This window comes from Bombus huntii, chromosome 18 (assembly GCF_024542735.1).
Source record: "Bombus huntii isolate Logan2020A chromosome 18, iyBomHunt1.1, whole genome shotgun sequence".
Taxonomy (NCBI): domain Eukaryota; kingdom Metazoa; phylum Arthropoda; class Insecta; order Hymenoptera; family Apidae; genus Bombus; species Bombus huntii.
The window spans coordinates 3,587,592-3,610,047 of NC_066255.1; the positions used below are offsets into that span (position 1 = coordinate 3,587,592).

At 44.0% G+C, this 22,456-nt stretch overlaps 1 protein-coding gene and 1 long non-coding RNA gene across 2 annotated transcripts in view; both read right to left on the bottom strand.

Moving 5' to 3' along the window:
* LOC126875582 (homeobox protein abdominal-A homolog) overlaps positions 1 to 11,940 on the bottom strand; it is a 29,810-nt gene extending 17,870 nt beyond the window's left edge. The window contains exons 1-2 of the mRNA XM_050638533.1: positions 10,883 to 11,940; positions 7,220 to 7,252 (exon numbers count right to left, since the gene is read on the bottom strand). Of these exons, the coding sequence (XP_050494490.1) occupies positions 7,220 to 7,252; positions 10,883 to 11,636 (787 nt within the window). The 5' untranslated portion in view covers positions 11,637 to 11,940. The remainder of the gene's footprint in view (positions 1 to 7,219; positions 7,253 to 10,882) is intronic.
* A 2,423-nt stretch (positions 11,941 to 14,363) lies between these two features.
* LOC126875489 (uncharacterized) overlaps positions 14,364 to 22,456 on the bottom strand; it is a 173,066-nt gene continuing 164,973 nt past the window's right edge. Inside the window, exon 4 of the long non-coding RNA XR_007693477.1 lies at positions 14,364 to 14,630. This is a non-coding gene — a long non-coding RNA (uncharacterized LOC126875489). The remainder of the gene's footprint in view (positions 14,631 to 22,456) is intronic.

Here is a 22,456-nt window from a genome sequence, read left to right on the forward strand (position 1 = left end):
CGCCGCGAGTCCGTGTTTCTCCGGTTGCTGTTCACCTACAGTCTACAGTTCGATTTTTCCGACCCTTTCTTCCCGCTTGCGCAAATGGCAGCGCTGAATATACGATGGAACACGACACACACCGCCTCGACCACGGCTCCCCTGCTCATCTGTTCGCTGAACGAGTTTATAAATTAGAACACGCTCGTGTGCGGCTTCTTACGCCAGTCGAAACCGCAACTTGCATGTTCTCTTATTCATCCGTGCGAGACAAAGGTTCCGATACTATTTGCGTTTTCATAGACTTCACTGAATTTCAACTAACTCGGTAATTTCAACTTCCCCGTTGATGCAGAGAACGAGAATCTTCTGACAAATAGATCGTTTTAAACTTAAACGCTGCTGTTCCCTTCCGGTCCATGTGACGTTATATTTCAATAGACATTGTTAAAATACAGACAGTTTCTTTCCACATATATGCTACTTTCGTGTATTCCACAATGTTTGTTAATAACAAAGTTATTTAAAGAAAAGAGGAAGATAGAAGCAACGTAAAAATGATAAATAGCAGAGTCTATTGAAACAATAATAATTCGAGACAAAATAAAACTAATCGATTAAATTGAACAAAATCTGTTTAACGTTCATCTAATGAAATTTCCACGTTAAACTTGTTGTCCCGTTTGTAGAATACGGATTTATGTAAAAAACCTGTGAAACCTCGGACAGATACAACCTGATTGATTCCTATAACAGATACGAAGCCTTTACTTTCACTCGGCTGAAAACCACCATGATTTACGAACGTCACCAAGAGACATCGGCTTTTTAGCTCTTTCCTTGTCGTAATAGATTTCCCCGTAAACTTTACTGCTTTTTAAGGGATGGGAAAGAGCGCGCGCGACTCTCGACAAAGGGTGCGCGGTGAAAGTTTACGTCAGGTTTGGAAAAAAAAGCCAGTCTTCGGAATAGAGGTGAAACCGTAAAAAAGGCTAAAGAAAAGGGTCGACCTTGTAAAATTCGACCAGCCTTGGAGAAATTTTTTTATACTTGCTAATAAGTAGTAGATGTAGCGGCACATGAGCGAACGGAAAATACGAAACGAAAAAAGAGCGACAATGTGCCTTGCGGTGCCAACGTTTTTTTTCATTTGCTACGTACGAAGGTAAACAAACTCCGAACAAAACATTATCGCCGTTGTTTCTTCTAATCGTCAATCGGAGTTACGTTTATAGTTTTGGTAATACCACCGATCGATATCAATAGACGAACGTGCTCTGTAGGTCATTCATTACAGCGGGTTACACAGTCGACTAGCGAGCGTACAGTGAAACGGTAGACGACGAACGAGCGACGATTAAGACCAGCATATACTACACTTCTGTACAGGTATTTAAAATTATTTTAATATACACCCACTATTACGATTTTATCACTCGTCTCTTTAACAAACGAACGCGTATAATAATCCATCTCGCGTAGAGAATAAAAAGATTCATTCGCTCTCTGAAAACGATGTAACACGATTCTTGAAACAATCACCGCGGTGTATGTCTTTGGAGCTTGTTACTTTATTCAGGAAAGAAGGGAAAACAGCGAGATAATAGACAAATGCTTCGTAGTAAATATACTTCGTAATATATAATATATATCGTATAATATATATACAGGGCGGTTGATAACTGGTGGTGCAAGCGGAAAAGGGGTGATTCTACGCGAAAAAAGAAGTCGAAAATATAGAACAAAATTTTTTTAATTTTTTTTTTTTTTTTAATTTTTCCATCGAGACAACGATCTACGGTGAGATCCGTTATAACATACCGCACGCGTACCGAGCGAAAATTCAAAATCGATTTTCTCGAAGACAGTCTCAAATGAAAAATTTTTATTCTATATTTTCTTCTTTTTTCGCATAGAATCACCCCCTTTCCGCTTGTACCACTAGTTACCAACCACCCTGTATATCGTATAGTAAATATATATATCATAGCTGCGCGAAGTCGATATTCGCCATAGGATTCTATTCGGTCGCATAACATTCTGACTGGACGTTTGGTAAATCTGTAACGACTTGTAACGTAGCACGCGACATAATCGTTTGCATATTATCGTTGTGAAAATAAAGCGTATCGCCGTGAAACGTATACGTGTGGTAACCGGGCCGGAGAATTTCAGCGAAGGAAATGAGCAAAGAGGACTCGAGAACCTCGAAATAAAGCATATCGTATGAATAAGTATGAATGGAGGCAGACGATACGCGTACTTGTAACGAAACGTATATATACGTATATTTGCAATTGGCACGTTTGACGTTTAGTTTCTATGGCATTGAAAAACTAGTAGTTGATAATACTACTAATACTAATAATCGTTGTCGATTATACGTACATCGAGTATGAAACTTCGCCAATAAACAAAATTACATAAAACACACAAGATCGATGACTGATAGTAGAATAAACAAGACTAATTGCTATTGCATATACATATATATTTCAATAATCGTGATTAGAAGCTAATGAGAAAGAAAAGAAAAAGGAAAGCATAGCTAACTCGTGCTTATGACGATCCCACAAGGTTTACCTTGAGTAACCGAAAATAACCGTCGAGCAGAGAGGTTCGAGGCTGTTCTCTCGACCTGAGAAAAAGACAGAAGGTATTTTTCCAAGAAGGCTTGAGTGTGAATCTACGGTGACATTTAGAATCGGCCGGTCGTCCGGAGGATTTGACTGGTATGATGGGTTCGGCACGCGACAAAACGGGGTACGCGCCGTCGTATGACCATAAAATAAACGTTTGGGGTGGCGCAGGCGGAGGCCAAACCTGGCAGCGCATAAACACTTATATAACAGCAATTAAACTGCTTTTAAGGCCCATAAAACTGCAGTTTCAATAATCTCAGTGACAACACGGTCCTGACCTGGCTCCGACTTCTCTCAGCCTGCGGAAGCGAGGCTTCCCGCCGGAATTCTTGAACGCAATCACCTTCCAAGATTACCCTTAACGTCGCGCACTTCTCCAGCCTCTACCCTCGACAGAATTTCTTACTTGCGGCAATACAAACGAAAGGATACCCGAGGGGTCGAGTGAAATAGCCTTGTCGTTCAAAAAGATAAAATTCCTACAAATGAAATATCTATTAATTTTGTATTATGCTATCCGAAGGTCCATGATATCGTCATTTTCAAGAAAAAATGACCATTCTTTATTCGAAATTTCAAATTGCGTCGCTCTTCTTCTACCGCTTGATGGACTCTACGGTACAGCGTCGGACGAGAGTGGGATAGGTGTAAAATAGGGAAGAGAGAGCGACATAGAGAGAAAATGGGAGGGAGCGAAGGCGGGTGGAAACGAGCAGAAGCCCAGGTAGGGGAGGTAGGAACGATGAAATGGGATAATACGGACGCTGCAGGACGCGGCAGCCATCATCGAATGCTAATGAGGGGTTGGCGGCTTTTGGGGCGGAAGATTCAGTCCATGCAGTGGCGCACTGTTGCCAGAGAAACGGTCTGATTATAAATTATACATTATCTCGTGCTAGACCTGTGTACACACCGAAATCCAAGTAGACGTCCGCAGGCTACCGAGCCCTCGCATCAAAATGCGCACACCCGTTTACGGACTCTAGAGATAGATTAAAGACTCGTTGAACTGCGGTATTATGGAAAGGTGGCTAACAAAAATTACTCCAACCCGTCACACCCTAAACCTATCGTCTGGAATAATCGCCGGTCGATTTATCTTTCACTGTAATAGATTATTTGTCCGATGTAACTCGTCGTCCTTGTATGTAGCCGTCGTTCGCTATAAAATAATATATAGCGAAAATATTATCACGACGATATAATGCTATTTGTAGATTGTCTAGCCGTGCTTTATATTTTTGCGACAGGAAGTAAAATAAATGCGCCATGTTTCCCAGAGTGCGCGTCAACGGTTCAACGGTGAGGTAAAAAGAGGAGGAGCGCAGCTTGTAATTTAGAAGATTTTACTATTGTTGCTCTTCTCCGTTACGGTTACGGGGGTAAACGATTCCTGGAACGACACAGCAGCAGCGAGAGTTAATCAAGGGGTGGAGAAAACACGGCACGGCTGTGCGGTATAGTCCTGAGTAAGCTAACAAGAATGTTTACTCGCGCACTGTTACCAGCAGATCGAACTGTTTATAAATTATACATTATCTGCTGATTGCTAACCATACACAAAATGCAAGTAGATGTTTACTAACCAACGACTCTTATCGAGAAAGCGTCAAACATTCCGCAATAAATAGAATTATACAACTATCGTACAAGTTTCTCACATTTTTATACTATTTCGAAGGCTACCAACGTCTTCGTATACGATTAACGAACGAAATTAATATTCATTACCTATCCAACATGACTGTTGGCGACCGTCAAAATAGCGAAGATACAATTGCTCGTAGTTATATAAGTTATTGACTGAAAATTTGGTCGCAGTCCAGGATGAAAGTACGCAACGAACACAGAGAAAAACAGACTCGCGGAATATCCATGGAGCCATCAGCAGGCCGCCGATCCCTGACCTCAAAATGCAGTACGTTCACATACCACCAGTGAAAGATTAGATATATACGTATCTGCAAGTTAATTCTGTATTATAAAATGGATGCGGTTCTTTCCTAATTTTACGACGCGAAACGCGTGCGTAAGACGTATGCATAACTTGTCGCAATGCGCATTTCTCTCTCCGCGAAGGAAGCTACAGCTTTTCAGTTAATCGCCGTCGACCCTCTATCGTCATACGTTTCAAACATATTTCGATGTGCATACGTCTAAAAAATATTCGACAGAGGAGAAACGCGTATTTACGCGGGTACGTAAATTTTGCTGCAGATAGAATTTTAAGGTGAGATGCCATGGTATTCTATCGGTACAGGCTTCGAAGCCACCCAGCCACCAATCCCAATTCTATACTGGAAAGCGTAGTACATTCACGTACCGGCGATAGATTATGTCCATAGACACGACGACGGATATTGCAGCGAGTGGAAGAAAAAGAATGACGCCGCTTGAGTTGAATTCAAAGTGCTATTTTTATATTACTTCATAGCGAATGCGACAGAGTATCGCGCAATTTCAAAACTTGCCCTTTCCGACGAATTCCAATTTCGGAAATCCTTTATTTATTATCACGTCGCGAAGCAGCTTTTTCGACAGTAGACGCCTTCGTTTTAAACGCATCTGTAGATTTATCGAAAACTTGAGAATTTTCGCAGCGAAGAAGCGAACGCGAAAACACGACGTGGCAGATTTTAGCAACGAATTTATCTTCGTCGTTCCACAGTCCATAAAATAAAGCCGGGGGACGTTAATAAAAACGTCTTGACTAATTTTACAACGCAATCGCTGAGATATCCCGGTGGAGAAGATGGCGGGTCTGTGACTCGCAATTGTCGATGCAAAAGAGATAGGGGAGGAAGAAATACGCCACGGATGGACGATGCATTATGCATCGTGTGTCCCCGGGCTAACGTTGATTCGCGTACATAACTTCAATTACAATTAGTCAAGCATCCTGGAGGTCTCTGTGCAACATTCCCACAGGTATTTCGGCTGACGCACCCCAACTTCCAAATGCATTAACGTCACGTTTCCTTCGCGCTCTCGACGCGCACAGACGTCTATCGTGGATGGCGCCGGAGAAGCTACGTATTATCTCCTAAAGCAGCAATTCTAAACCTGCTTACAGAATCATGTTTAAAAAACACGAATAGACGCAGACGAATAGACGGGACGCAGCGCCGATACGATTGTGACTCGACGCGAATTCGAGTCGAAGATATATACGTTGGTTTAAAAATATCGCGAATCGTAATACGATTCAGATAATAATTCTTCAAAAAGGCATTAACGTTCAATGATCAATTTCACTGTCGAAGATATTATCGAAGGAACAGGTTTATTCCCAGAGTAGGATCGGAACGACGGAACATACAAAGGCCAATTGTGCTTCGTTTATATGAATAAATTTGGATGTGATTTACCAGCAGGTAACTGTTCCCATCGTACACTAGCGACTTCCTGTCGTAATCGCACCCGTATTCCTATTTGAAATTATGATCCACCAAATGTAAACAAAACATCGCGATAAGTCCAATAGGTGAAGTTTTAATTTCACCTAATCGCTATTTACTGCGTCATTGTGAGCCCGTAATAGGCCATATAAAACATAGTCACGGGTATAATTTGCGGCCAACATTATCACGCTGACGACAGGTGTATACATGTCCTTCTTGCATGCGCAACTAACATAAATGAATAGGGTACGAGTCGGTAGCACGTGCTACCGGCACCAGGATTCGAGTAAACGACCTTTAAGCGGTGCCCTTGACTTTTCTTGACACACTTTGGAGCGCCACACGGACCGCTTGCGTTCTCCAAGGACACTTTTTTTACGTCGCAATGAATCCGCGAACAGCGCCATCTTATAAAGGCGACAACTACGGGAATCATCTGGGAGAGATCAAACGGCAGAAACAGGCGTACGAATTAGCTTTAAAACAACTTATTTCACGGATATATTGTTAGGGGAAATTGTGAATAAAGTTTAATGGCGCGCGGCCACTGTTTTTTTTATCGCTTGAATCTTTTCAAGCTTAAACTTTTACTGCGAAAAAGAATCTTTTACGGATTGACTATATATGTGAAAATTGGTGTATTCGTTCAACCTATGCGCCTTCGATCTAATCCGATTAGCCATCGACGAAAGAAACAATGGAGAAGAAATTAGTTGTTGATAAGCTAATTGTCACCTTGCGTTGCTGAATAATTTAATAATCTGCTTTGGTACGATGGTTTTGAATACGAATCGCGGAATCGATCATAAAACCGAAAATGTGACCGACAGTTGAAATAGAAGCCATGAAAAACTGGTAATCGTCTCGTATGATTGCGTTTCGTGAATGAAACCGGCTCTTACGTTCGAAAATATGGCTGCCATATGTGGCAACAGCGCACGCTTGAGAACAGATTGGCCCCTGTGTGTTTGGGGTCTTGTTTCATCTCCTTGGTCGTTTCAAGCTGACAATGTCAAAATTCCGCTCAGCATTGAAATTCTTTAAAAACTTGTGAAACGTGCAAGCCTCGCTTACTATGGTGATAAGTACCAGAGAGTATAGAAATCTCGTCTTCAATATCAACGCTCCGTAAACAAAATTTTTAGCCAAAATGTTTCAGCGAAATAACTACGACAATAACAATGAGATGGTACTCACCGCACACGACTCTGTCGAACGGGCTCATCCAATCTGAAAGCAAAAATAGAAACGTCGTAATTAGTGTCAATCGATCCGATACGGAGATTATCGGGCGCTTCAACCCACCCGTGAAAAGCATGCACACTTCAGATAAACTACCCATACAGACAGACGAACCGTACACACACAGCAAGACCAAAACATTCGTCGAGAAGAGAAGGAGAAAGAGACAAAGAATAACAGAGAAACGAAGAGGACGCATGCAAGTAAGCAAAACTTATTCCAAGGGATACGCAATTAGAAAGTAGGAAATTCGCGGCAACTCCAGCACGCAAAGCCTTCGCTGCAACTTCGCCTGCTGGAAAAGTGGATTAGAAGCACGATCGTGAAACGTTCCAGCGCACCAGCCGCTTAATCCCGTTCCCATTCTGTCTGTTCCGTCGATTAAACCGAAATGTCACTAGATTATCCTAAACGTTGATTTCTGTACCCGCCGTTTCACGACAATGATCGCAACGTACGGTCCGATCGGAACGACATAACCTCTTATTTCAGCCGAGACATAGCGGTATCTCGCGACATGCGTTGCCCATGAGTACAGTACAACGTCTTCAATTAATCGCTCGGTAGACTAATCGCGGACACTAACCATTCCCGGCATAGAATTTATCCCAATAAATCTCTCGGCTGCGTTACATTCGAGTGACTACCGCGAGAGACGGCGTTCCCTTCGTTCTCGGCTCGTAAAGTTATTCTTACGCACTCGTAAACCAGATAAGGACTTTATTGAATCACGAATAGACACTTCTTGCGAACGTTGCCCGATAAAGCTGCGCTATGGAGGATGAAAAAAGAAGACAGTTCTCCGCGACCTTTTTTTCCCTCTGTTGCTTATGCTCAAAGGCAAATATTGCCGTACAAGAGCCCAATAAAAACCAACGTCGTTATAAATTACATTGAAGCACGTGTTGAGAAAAATCAGACACTGTCTGTACCGTTATGATTTAAACGTCGATTTGATGTTATCAAGTCGATACCATGATCGTTCGTTTCACGAATACCGTATGACAATAAAAAAAACATTACAAGAAGCACGCATTAAAACATGTTAGAAAGACTCGGCGGGTATGGCTTACATAAGTCAAATTCTTCTCTCGTGCGTGTTCCCAGTACCCGTTAGCCGTAGGCAAAATTTTCTCCCTTCGAAAATACGCAATTCACAAACATTGGTTTAAAAATAACCAGAAAACTGGTTGGTATATGATTTATGGCAAACGTTAACACGTTAGGATGTACATTACTTACAAATATAATGAACAAATCCTTTCTTGGCATCTTCTGTTCGGGAAAATGCACGGAAGCGTGGTAATATGGTGCAAGAGAAACGTTATTGTACAGTATTGATAGCCAAACGAACTTTGAAAAATAATTTGTACATTCAACGACGATTAATGGCTTCATCGAACTGTAGTCGTACATGGCGTACGTATCGTGGCGCGCTCTATCAAATTTCGTCGTTGCTGTAATTTTAAGCCTGAACGCTAGGAGGTGTTGATTCGTATAATGTGTGAATTCTACGCGCCATTTGCATCGAGCGAATGAAGCAAAATTTTCAAGCAATTGTTCGTTAGAAGAGCATAAACCAACCGGTTGATAAATGACGAAGTGAATTAGATCGATAGTTATTCAAAAACACGGTCAAACGTATATCGTTATTGTGAAATTAAGTGTGGCCATTGTCCGTTGAAAATTCTCTGACGAGATAACATCGATTCACGCGAACGATATCGCACGATCTTTCAAGAAAACGTTCTATCTTCAGTGCACAAGACAAAGCAAGTGTGCACGTATCACGAAAGCCAATTATATATGTCGGATTGGTTTATTTTCATTGGTGTGCGGCATCGGAAACGAACCTTGAAGAAGCCCCAGCACCCCTCGTTACATTTTCGATGGAGGACGTGCATCGCCTCGTGTGCAACTCATCTGGACGACCGCGACGACACGAACACGAAAAACAATGCAGACCGGTGAGTTGAATTGCTTTTAAAAACACGTACACACGCGAATGCTTTTCACGGGCGTCGTTGAGAAAAACACAACGTCGACGACGGATTTGTCCGACCGTCACAAATACGGTAAATGGCGGTAAAATGCCGTCGGCACTTTGTTCGCGCTAATACTGCCTCGAACAAAGGCGCTTATACGACCTGTACTCCGAATGCATTATACACAACACAGAGAATAGCTGGTCGCTGGAATCGGGCAAAAATTTCAGGTCTACGATGATCACATTGCAAATACCGCTATCGTCCGATCAACTCTATTGTTTCTGTAAATTGGAAATCGACGAAATTTTTACGTATTGTTTGTTTCGCCGATAACAACTTAAAGCAATAAGAGGAACAAAATGGAATTCTACGTAAATTAACGAGTCTGTCAAAGAACGGGTTTATGTTCGTGTAACGTTTGAAAAACGCACATGGCGCTATTTTCAAGTTACAAAGTTGTACGAAAGCAATGTGAGCAACGTACCTGACCAAGAATAATGACATGCAAATGGTAAGTGCGCGTTATGGAATAATATTATTGTCGATTCGTTATTAATATCGGATCTACTGAACATAGAATATCTAGTTAATTCCGTTCTATGTATCTGCTATGACTTTTTCGACGAGTTATGGTAATAACGTAAATTGGGCCGTTATCATCGATCGATCAGATATAAATTATGTTCATATTGCTGATAACAGATTGAGTTGATGTTGTAAAAGTACAAAATAAATCATAAGGTCGAAAATAAATAGGTTAATATGATTAGCTACACGAGAAAGCTACACATATTAATATCTATACCGCTACAATTAGTTTTATGGGATATTTCTATTCTAGTTCAGGTCACGAGCAATGGCTCGAGCATGCTTCTAGCGCATTTTACGAAACATTCGAGGCATAACAATGTTCTAACAACTACATACTCTACATAGTTGCCCCCTGCAGAAAGAATGACTGTAAACACGTGTAGCGTAGGTCAGTTTCCATCTATCGCTCGAGATTCAACGATTTGTCATTTGCGAATATAATCTCTTACACGCTATTTCTATATTTTTTATGCTCTTTTTATTAACACAAATATAGAGCAAAAGAAAGAACATTAAAAAAGGACATATGATTTCGCCATGCACAATAGTTAAAAAATGAGCAAAAATTTATAATTTTGTAGATTTTGTACATTTTATAGTTCATGTATTTTCCATGATTCCGACCAACGATAAAACGTTGCTATTATCGATTTTACACGAGATGATAAATTTAGATTCGAGTCGAGCTTAATTTATTGTTTCGTTAATTTATTACTACGAAATATGGTGGACGTTTTAACTTGCAAATTTCTGCCATTCTCCGTGACTAGCGATAAATACAGACATAAATAAAACGGCAAATTCATTATTTTTTAACGATCATTCTGCTTGTACTTTCATCCAACGGTACGTATACAATTATATCGTTATCTCTGACGCATTATCAAGAACAACATCCGACGTTCGGTCATTAATGCGTGTAGCTACATACGTTTCAGAACCATGCTAGACATGAAGCGGCGTCGAAAGCAAGTCAAAGGAATACATGTTACGTATGAAATATCAGCAAGAATCAGAGAGAAAACAATTACGGACTTACCGGTGATTGACATCCATGGATATCGCGGTATGTCCGAGATGCCGGGTTGTCCGGTGGTAGGTTGTTGGCATGATGTCAAAGGATCAACGACAGCCGATGCAGCGGCGGCCTGATGATAGAATTGTGCAGCTGCAGCCATGGAGGCGGATGCAGCGGAAACTGCCGACGAGGCTGACGCGGACGAGACCAGGCTACCAGGTGTAGCGCCGTTCTGATGATGATGACCAAGGGTATAATTTACCATGGGATCGGCGGACGTTGGTGCGACATTTCCGGTAAGACTGGCGGTATAACGGCAAGATTTGTCACCGGCGGTGGCGGCGTCGACAGCCGCGGCCGCGGCCAACGCGGCGCTCGAAGCCGCGGTCGAACCGAAGCCTGGCACCATGCTGGACGTGGCACCGAAGGCCGCTGCCGCTACCGCTTGTTGTTGCTGATGATGATGGTGCGCCGCTGCCGCCGATACGTATGGATACATGCTAGAGGTGGTACGTGCAGCCGGTGACGTAGAGGCTGAACTTCCTGAGTGCTGTGGACTCGAGCCCGTCGGGCTAGGAGAATTGTGCTGTTGCGCGTAATTCACTGCCGCGGCCGCGACTGCAGCCGCGGATAAACTCGATTCTAAACTTGCGGTGGCCGGACTTGTCGTACACGCCTGGATCGTGCCGGGGTTCGCGCTCGAGAACAACTGTTGATGATGGAACTGTTGGTGGTACTTAGGTAGCATACTATCGATTATGAATTTCGAACTCATATCGGCTGTAGCCGGTGCCGATTTCGGACTCGATGCCGAAGACACGCCCGGACACAGAGACCGGGTCCAGTGTCTCAACACCGACACCGTGCCGGCAAATCTGCCAGCGGCTGCTTCATCTTCACGCACACTCTTCCACGCCGATCACCGTTCTTATATCACTAAATAATATAATTTGTCGATCTTGGATCGATCCAAATTTTGTTTGCACTCAACGCACGTACACGATTATTGTTCGATTATTCGTTTTCTCTTTATGTCCCGTCGTTTCTTTCTCACTTTTCGTACTCAATCGTCGTCGTAATAGTTCTTCTTCTCCTCCTCCTCCTCCTCCACCTCCTCCACCTCCTCCTTCTCCTCCTCTGCCTGTCTTTCTACTTTCCCTTGTTTATCCGTTACCTTTGACCCCCACTTTGATCGTCACTTACGCAACTTTACACATTATCACAGAAACGATAGCGGACGCGAGCGAACAAGAATGGATATCGCTAGTAGGCGGATGATCGCGATTACCGGATAGCTCGCGACGGCAGACGGCACACCGGAACGTTTCCAGATCATTCGTTTCCCTCCGTCGCGTGTCCTTTTGAACGATCGTGCAGTCGATCACAACACCGGGCCGAAAAGGATCCACTGTCCAGGTATGGTTTTCGGGTTGACGTTACGATTCCTTTATGGTAATTACGATTCCTTCCACATCGGGACGACGAGCGACAATAAAGCAGCGGGTCTTTCGTCGGTCGGGCCCACCCAGCTGATCCAACACAGCGGTCCCAGTGAGGAAATTGGGCTGCGACGGCGATCGAGGCGACGGCACGAGGAGAGAGAAGAGAAGAGAAGAGCGTGGCCCCTGTCAGGTGTTAGAAGCCGTTTCTTGCGTACTTCTCGGATAGTCGACGAATCCTTTATGGGCCATGCATGAAGGTACTATAGCCCCCTATCCCGAACGCCGCGTACTACAACCCACGGCCAGCTAAATGTAACCCCTTACAATAATGGCGCCGCTTGTCTCTCCGTTCTGTTCCCCCCTCTCTTCTACGATCCTCGAGCGCGCTGGGGTACCAGCTGGTAAACAGAGCCGACCAATCGCGCCGCTCCCTTATCCGAGGTGGACCAATCGCGGCCCGCCTAGGCGCGCCAAGATGAATGGCTCTCTCTCTCCACACTGACTCGCCTCTCTCTGATCTTCGCTGCTGCCTATACCTCCAGCTCTCTCTTCGTTTCTTTTCAGCCGCGGATACCTCTCGTTTGCTCTCGCTTCGCTACACCACGCTCTCGCGTTTCGTCCATACCACACGTTTCTCTCCGCTTTGCTCTCTTCGGCTCTGTCTGCTCGACACCGCTCTACTCTCTTCTCTGCGTTCTCTCTTGCCAGTGCAGTCCTGTTCACCACGTTGCCTTATACCCAACACTGTTGTGCAGCTTTCGGACGTCTCGCACGATACGTCTCTCTTTCTCTGTTCTCCTCCTCCTTCCTTGTCCTTCCTTTTCTCTACGCTCTCTTCTCTCGTTTTCTTCCTTGCCGCTCCCTCTTTTTCGTGTTTTGCTTTCTAGCCAGCCAGCAGTTTTTTGTAGATTAGCCTCGCACGCGTTTATCCATTTTTTCCCTCATCCGATTCTCCTTCGTTTTTACGCTTGCCACGTCTTTCGTTTCGTCTCGTGCCTCCACAGTTCGCTCGTGTCTCTCCCGGTCAGCTCGTAAACACGCCACCCACAATTTCTCCAGTTTGAAATTTCGTATCGATCTTTCTAATCGTACCCGTAACTTTCGGTTTAGCTTGCCTGGGATTCCGTTGGTCCGTCCGACGGTCTCCGGTTTTCCTCCGGGAACTCCACAAATTTTCGCTGCGTTTCTCCCTCGTGTCTTCTCTTCTCTCTTATCTATCTCCTTTTATTATCTCGTCCCTTTCGTCTCAAACCAGAGATTTTTTTTATCTAACTCCTCCCTCCCTTCGAACAATCCACACCAGACCTTTTCGCTCTCTTGGAACACGATTCACGATTGCTTCGTGCTTGCTCCACCGATGCTCCGCTCTATCGGATCTACGTACTTTACCACGGAAGAAGATACGCAGACTCTACGAATCGATCAGTTAACAAGCAATATCGTCGCCGTGTTCACAATCGGTTTTCATAGCCACGGTTCTCCGCGCGAGCATCTCGGTTTCCTCTCGGAACGACTTCGATCTAGATGGCGCTCGATTCTCTTACGATTTAGCCGAGACCCGCGGTTCCTCTTCTCTTTCCCGTTCCCGCGAGGAATATGCAAGCGAAACTGGCGCGTTCCGCCAGCGTCGCGTCGTCTGCTCGACTCTTCGAAACCACTGAACTCGTCCCGGTCGGAATAGCGGCGGCATTCCTGCGTTCTCAGAGTGGTGGCGAAGGGTTGGGGCAAGAAGCGACTCGCGGGCCCGTGGGAAGGGGTTACTAGCGAGACTAGTTGCGGCCAGAGGGGGGCCGAGAGGGGTGGACGGTCGCGCGAGGGTGGAAAAATAGTTACAGGGGCGGGAAAAGTTCTCGATCGCGAGATTTCTGCCGCTGCAGTGGACAGAGGTGCCTATTCGTTACTATCTCGCGTCCGCGAAGGACCTCTCCTTAATTGATCGCCTTTCTTTTTCCATCTCTCTTTCCGCTCGTGGGACGGCCACCAAGCTTCATTACGCTCGATGGCTCGGTTTAAATATAACGCGGCTTGTTTGTTTTCATGCTGAGACTCAATGCCAAGAGGTAAATGGCTGGTCGTATTGTACGCGGTATACAACAGTTTCTTAGCCGTTCCCGATGACGCAACATAAACTTTACGAAGCCTTTTAACTTTTAACCACGTAAAACCGCGTGGTCGATTTTTGATTAACTTTACGATCTGCTTACAAGCTTTCGCTCCCGCTAATTAATTGACCGATTAATATGGATACAGTGGTCGCTTCGAGTTAGGTCTGATAAGATCGATTAAAGGCTGGCGTATTAACTTACCTTGGCCGCTGCTATCCGTTCCTGAAACAGAATATAAATAAAAATGTCATTAGCGAGCCATTTCAGAATTATGCCTTTTGCGAACAGATAGAAATCTGGACGATTTAGTATATGGGTATCCCCGGTTTACTCATCCTCGAAATTTAATCTACCGAATTCGTTCGAATAGCTGATTTATTTCGACGATTAGAAATTATCCACCGTGGAAATCTTTGATTTTGAGTCGTGAACAGAAATGCTTGAGAAATTGGGAAAGGAGGATCGGAAATGGACAGGCGTGGTCCCTCAGGTATCTCGGTCTGTGCTTCGGAATATGGATGGCACGTAGTGCCTCTGAAGCTAATCTATGGAGATGAATGTTCCACCCCCGGCCAGAGTCGTCCGTGCATTGAAACCGCTCGATCCTTTAAGACACCGCCTGTTCCAATGATATCCAACATGGCAACTCCAAGTACAAAGGAGAAATGCCTCGGCGCCCTTTGTTGCCGGGACGGCTCGATAGATGGAACGATACAGAAAACGACCTAAACAACAACGGATGGTTATACCCTTTTTTATACATGGGAAACATGTGAACTGGTTTAATCCGCTTCAGGCTCAGGAAAAAGATTCACGGGAGGGAAAAAGAAAGGGATAATCTCTTCTCGTTGCGATGCGTCGATACAGATCTATTCTCTTTTCGAATATTGAAAACAATTTCTGATCTGAAGCAATGATTGTCATAATTATTTACATCGACGATCTTGCTTTTTGTCAAGGTTTTTCCATCCCACGATCCGAATGATCCAAGCTATTTAAAAACCTATCGACGTACGTTAACCAATCATCCATGGCTCAACGATGACGATGCTTAGTTACGTAAGAGAACGATCAAATTCGAAGCAAAGGTTTCGTCAACACGGTGCCTAAATTCGACTAGTATCCGATTTCGAACGATCACGACTCGATCTGAGAGACACAGAATGCACAGTTTCGTCGGTCACCCCATCGTGCGCGTAGCCGTATACATACAGGGCCCGTGTCCCAACGTAGCATGGTGTATACCTGTCTCGAACACCGCGGGGTGTAAATTGCGACCATGGCATCGACAGCCAGCTAGCTAGACGGACGAATATACGTAGAACAACCGCATTGGTATGCATGCCTACAGGAAAGATGCAGCATGGATAAAGAGATAGTCTGGTTCTTTTGGAACTTCGAATGTGACGTGGAATTCCGGACATCGAGTTTCCTTCTGGTTACTGATCGAGAGAAATTCCGAGGGGAAAGAGCACGGCAGCCACGAGTGGCAGGAAGGCAAAGAGAAATAGGGCGGTGGTCCTTTACCGAACGATCATGTAACCTGGGGTGAACCGGGGTGACGCCCTGGCGATTGAAACCAGAGGCACCTAGCGCGCCATCTTCGAGGAGATAAAGAGAATTGCCAAACCGTGTGCCTGGTCGTGTACCGGCATCCTCTGTGCCCGGTCAACGGTCCAGGAATTTAGCCGCGGCGGGGAACGGTTCAAACCGGGCAATACAACTCGTCGACTAGCGAAAGAGAAACGTTTAACAACTGAATACGTTGGGTTGTAATTTGTAACGCTATACGATGCTGCAAGACGCAACAATGTTAGCTGTTATATACTTGAGATGTTGCGCAGGCGAATTAAGTCTCGGTGGTTTGACGTTGTGTAAATATGCAATATTTTATCACGTTGCACACGATCGATGGAAATTAATTTTGTAAAACTGGTAATCGCACGGCATTTCTAAAATAATGGTCGGCTTCTTTCGTTAGATATTTGGCGTAGATGCAATACGATTTATAATGGTATACGCACTTTGTCAGCATTTACTTCGTAGAGCTACCGAAATAAATTTCATTAATTCCGTGTTATAGAGTATCATACAATTGTACATAGCACGCATCGCTTCGTACGTATCTGTTAATAAATTATAGGCTCATGGCAACCGTTTAATATACTTGACTAATTGCGTTCAGTGATTAGTTGTTGATTATCGTCCGACTGCCATTAGTGACGACTATTAATGATAAATCAACGTTGAGTAACTTCACGTAACTCCACGTGTCGCGAATCAATTAGAAACTATATGCATAGTTGTTGCGAGTGAATGAAATATATTGTAAACATATAGATACGGTGGCCTACTTTATTGGAATAACATATTATACGCGCTATATCAGACGATATATTAATATAAACTACTAAAAGATAATGGTTATGGGCAAAGTTTGTTCTATTTATTATGCAAATCGTCATAACGACGTATTACGCATCAAGGTCGTGACCCGTTTTACTCGCCACTGTTTTACCGACTCGCTTTGTCTAGCGCTAAACTTGTTTACCTAGCGAGGAGGAATTCGCGAACTTCGTGGGTATTTTACCTACAACCTTGTCCCAAACATTTTTTGCCATCTCAAATTGCTTTTCTTATTTCGCTTGCGATCACGAAAACGTTTCCGACGTACTAAAATTCGTTACGCATTGCACGAACTCTTTAAATACATTGTCCACGCTATGAGAAATAAATAACAGGGTTTTACAATATATTTATAACGTATGAAACGTAAAACGTTAGCGAAGTTTAAAATACGCGATAGTTTTATTTTGTATATACAAAATTATACTTTCTGGATGCTTATCACTTTCTATCCTACTAGTATATTTCTGTTATTAATAATCTTCGCTAGCTCCTTTATTAATAACCTTTCATCGGCATTTTTCGCCCAAGTGGAGGTGCACCGTACCGCAAATAAGTTTCAGAGTCACATCCAAGTCATAGGAAATGTTTAATATCCATCGTCATACATTGCACACTGCATCGCGATCTAGAACGTGTCATCGTTATCGATTCCTGGCACGATCCGAGACACGCTTAAAAAATTAACAGCCGAAAAGGACACGTTCGTCGTTAACACGTTTTACGAGGACGATCTACTTGGTCGCAGATGTGCAGGGAATTCGACCGTCATCCGGAATCTCTCGTTTCCAGCGATAAAACGAAGCGGCGCAATCGAAGGGCGAGAAAAAGCGCGAGGACGAGCCGATGGAGAAAGATTGGCCCTAAAACGCCGACGAGGCACAGATAAGAGACGATCCCGTGACGTTTCGTCCGCTCGTATCTTGCGGATTGCCGATTCTTCCGACTGTGGGACCGCAGAAGGTGAAAAGTTCCTGTCCAGCATTCGTCGAAGACACAAGTCGCCAAAGTCATCTACGTGAGTAACCGTTCTTCTTTCGTTTTAATATTAATTTCCTAAATTTTACTGTTCGTTTAATCTCTCGCGTATTCCCTCAACAATCGTATTACGTAGTTCAGATTTATCGTCTTTAAATATACAGGTAGTTAGTAGTTACATAGTAACGGGCGTCGTTTGTGAAAGTGGAATGTGTAGCTTTAATCGCGCGCTCCGTGTACCTAAGCAGCGATCTATTTTTTGCAAGCGTTTCCATCATACTTAGTCGGTGTTCCCGCGAACTATGGAAAAATGTAACGTAATTTGTTAAACAAACCTGGCGTTGTAAAAGGAGCGCTAAGAGAGTCGAGACTGGAAACGTAGTCCGCGTTCACGACGCATGGCCTGTCATTACGAACAATTTTATTGGCGCTTCCGAGAAAGTACGGTGAAACCGTGATGCACGAATACGGTGATTATGGTGCACTCCGGCAATTGGTCGGTCAATTCCTGGAACGCACCGACACCAACGGCCATAATAATTTTCCATGTTCTATCGAAAAATATCAAGCATCGGTTCGCTCGGCGGCATAAAAACCAGAGCCTGGTATCGTTGAATAATAACCGCGAAATAAAAAAGAAAGAAACAGATAAACTTTCACTGGTCAGTTCTTAAATCCCATGAGTTTCGTTAAGTGGAACGAGATGTATCTTTTTATCGACCAAAAGAATAATTTCAACAGACGATCGTAAACATGTCAAAAGAGATTCTTATCTTTTCGCGTAATTTAATTGTCGCTATTCGGCTGGCACACTTTCTTTTACCCCTATTTAACGCTAGAAAAGTTGAATATTACGCAAGCCCCGCATCGTTATGGTACCGTTTCCTCGAAACATACGTCCAATCGATCTGTTCGTTCCAATATTTGTCGAACGTTGCGTTGCTTAATAAATTGGTAACAATAGGCAACTATCTCTTTTTTAATTTAATAAGAATAACAGATTTGACGAGTCACGGGAATACAAATTTGAAATAAACAAAGATGTCCTTTCTCTGACCGTGATATTTTTTAAACAACCAAACACGTTCACCTTGCGTCTCAACAACACTGTTTACAAAGTGTCCAACAAGGTCGATGTATCAAATAGCATTTATGAAACAAGGGTTTCGTTAAAATACAGTTATGGCTACGGTCGAAAGTTTATGTCACTGTTTCCATATAAATTGACTTAAAAAAAAAGGGGGCGGGGAGGAATCTCTATTTCGGAATTCCCGCCAGCATCCAATGATTCGAACATCGACGCGCACGCGCAATTCCCTACTGCTCGAACCAACTCCGCTCCATCGTTCCTAGTTAAAGGGGTGCCGCAATAAAAAGGCAGGTTCATTTCCCACTAATTTCGGTAAATCAAGATCAATCAAAACCAAATCGCCTTTTTAAACGTACTATAAATCAGGTATCTCGAAAGCCAAACAGACGGACTCTATTTGTCCATATAAGTTAAAACGCACAGAGGGTTGACAATTCCAAATATCGTATCCGGAAATTCTCCTTTGAATTTGCAATCATTTGCGCTATCTTCTTATGACGAATAAACTTCTGAAAATAACGTTTCCCCTTTAAGATGCTCAATACGAATTACGTGGCTGGTTAACGCGAAATTGACAACTTTGTAAAAACTGGAGGTTAGCCAATTCGGCTTCTGAGAATCTCCGTTCATACTAATCCGATAATAATAAACCTATAGCTTCAGCTCTCTGCCAACAAATACAATTTCAATTCTAACACTGCCCCCTTATTCCTGCAGTTCTTCCAATCGCTGAAACGCGCATAGGCGCGCGTGTATCCGCTCGCCACTGAAATCGCAGATTTCTCTGACGTGCACGTGCATCGCACGATCGAAGAATCGGCGCGACTGAATCGGCCGCGGTATTTCGCGACGCGTTCCTTCCGAACGAAACGAAAGAGGATCGCGAAGCGAACGACCTGCCAAACGCTGGGTTGCCAAGCACGTGACAGTCTGACGGACGCGACAGGACGCGCAGTGACGTAATGACGTGGCGGAAGGTCCGGAACGCGGGACGACAAGTGTGCGAGACAGTGACGATGCCGCGGACGGGGCGGGCCACTTAACGACATTAGCGGAGCGAGCGAGCTCGATAGGGATAGGTAGAGATAGAAAGAGCGGACTTGTGACTCGATGCGTTTTACTGCTGCTTTACGCCGGTTTATTGCGCCATCAAAACGTAAAATGTGCCCGGCCGGGAAGCGTGCACACGCGTGGGTACACCCCCACTTCACTTTTACCGCTGACTGCCGGTTAAACCGGCCGACATTTCCCGATTTCTTGCCCCGAACAGCGTTCCAGTTCGTCTCTACCGATCTCCTTTTTCCTTCCTACGTTGCCCAGTCTTCTTTACTCGACTTTGGACACTCGATGATTTCATCTGCCATCGTTGTTCGTTCGCATTCACAGCGCTGTACCCTTGCTTCTCTCACCTTCGTCTTCTCTTTCGTCTTGAACTGCATGTTATGCGCGCAAAATGACCGTGAGTGAGAGAGAGAACCGAGATTAGATACGGATTTGATCTTTTAAATGTTCGCTAGTGTTAGGTGTTCCTGGTAACACTAGGTTCTGTTATTGGATGTCGAACGTGTTTTTGCTGGTACGCTTTTTGTAAACGTTTCTTGTTTCCCTGAAACTCGTTGCCAGAGTAATCTGGTGTGTATTTCTCATGCTGTCTCTCTTTCTGACTGTCAATTTTAACGATCTCCATAATACATTCGCTAGCATTGGTTTCTTGATGTTACTACGTAGTAATTCTATGTACTTCTAATTATAATTAATGCTTAATTCTACATCTTTTTATGAAGTTTCTCATATCGAGCAATTTCCATATTAATTATTCTACTTGCAACGCTTATTTTCCACGTTAATATTTACTTGTTCAGCTATTTTCTCTAACTAAGACCCAGGTCTATATACATCCACTAATCCGCAGAAAGAAACTGATAGCATCGTAATCGCGAAATTATGTTGCGACTTACACCTCGAGAGGTGGAATCCCTGAGTCGGAGGAGCAGTGCTCGGAACTGGTCCGAGGAAATATTATCTCAGAAAATGGCGATCCCAGACGCTGGTCGAGCACGTTGCGCGCCATTACGGCGTTTTGTCTGGCGGAGAAAAAGAGAAAGGCGGGTGCATTCCCGGTGTTTTGCGTTTCGCCGATGGCACTGGCTGCCGGCGCAACTTTTGGGAACGAGAACGTATTATTGAGAAATTTACAAAGACACATGGTCCGTAAATTGAACGGTCGCGCGTCGCAAATTTTATTAATAGTGGAAGTTGGGCCTGCCGCGAGTCTCCTCGCCTCGGCTTTCTTCTTTCTGGTCTTCCACTTCGTTCTTTCTGTCTCTCAACTTCGTTTCTAATAACATACGATATCGCCGTTAGGTTGTTATCAGCGTAGCATGTTGCGGGCCTCGTGTTCCTACCTTTTCCTAAGAAATGGCCATCCACGACACGGTGATGCTTTCGAAATTTTATTTCAAATTCGACTTTGGAAACCTGTTCGATCGTGAAATTAAGATAAAGTCGCGTTTGCACCGTTTCGCTTTGGAGAAATATAACGCGGTTTATCCAGCCATGAAGCCACGACGAAAGCAACGTTCGTCCGCGGTGTTGCTCCAAAGTGAAACAGTGTAAATTCGGCTTAAGCTCGAAGATCGTGAGCCCCCGTGTTGAATTTCGTCGGGATAACTTCGCGAGACTGTAAATCACTGGCCGAAACGTCTTCTGACTATTCCTGTTACTTTACGTATGTCTACTAAATCATAGGCGTGTCAAGTGCCAGCGTGAAATTTGTTGGTTCGTGCCGTAGTGTCGCTATACCTGTTTCTGTAGTCAAAATTAGTTAGTCGATCGACCACTCGGATTTACATTATTGATCACGACAGTCAGGATTCTTGCCAATGCTTTCGCAATTCAAACACCCGATTGGAATAGGTAATGAAAAGAATTTATACGCTATCGAACACGCGTGAATGGATTAGCCTAGTAATTACGAATTAATGTTGCTTAGTTGCCTCATCCATTTCAAGGTTGCCTGTTATACAAACTTTGTGCCCCTCCATGACGAAATTGCTACGTTAGGATATCGAATCGATTCGCGTCGCGATGAAAACTCGGCCAGGCACGTCGCAAACGCAAGGACCAATAGTATCCCTTGGCAGTAGGGTTGCTGGAATTTGCGAAAAGCTCGAAACATAGGGCGATATGGTAGCGTCATCTGCCGAGGGGTGGTCGAACGTTAGGCTCTGCCTTGTTTCGCACGTGTTGCCAACCCCTCTGCAGAACCGACCGATCAGACAAGAACTGATTGGCGAACCCTCCCTTACCCCCATGCCCCGGATGCTTCCACGGGGGTTTCAGGATACCGTCAGAGATACATAGTTCCTGAAAATCACGCCAGGGCGGATGTGCAAGGCCGACGAAACTCTGCTGCGTTGCATAATAATAGAAACTTTTCACAGATAGCTAAACATCTCACGTGTATCGTTAAATTATAGTATTATCGAGTATAGCGATATCGATAGAAACGATATGCAGTGATAAAAAAAGATAGGATTGCATTACTTGGCAGATAAATGTTTAAAAAGTCTAC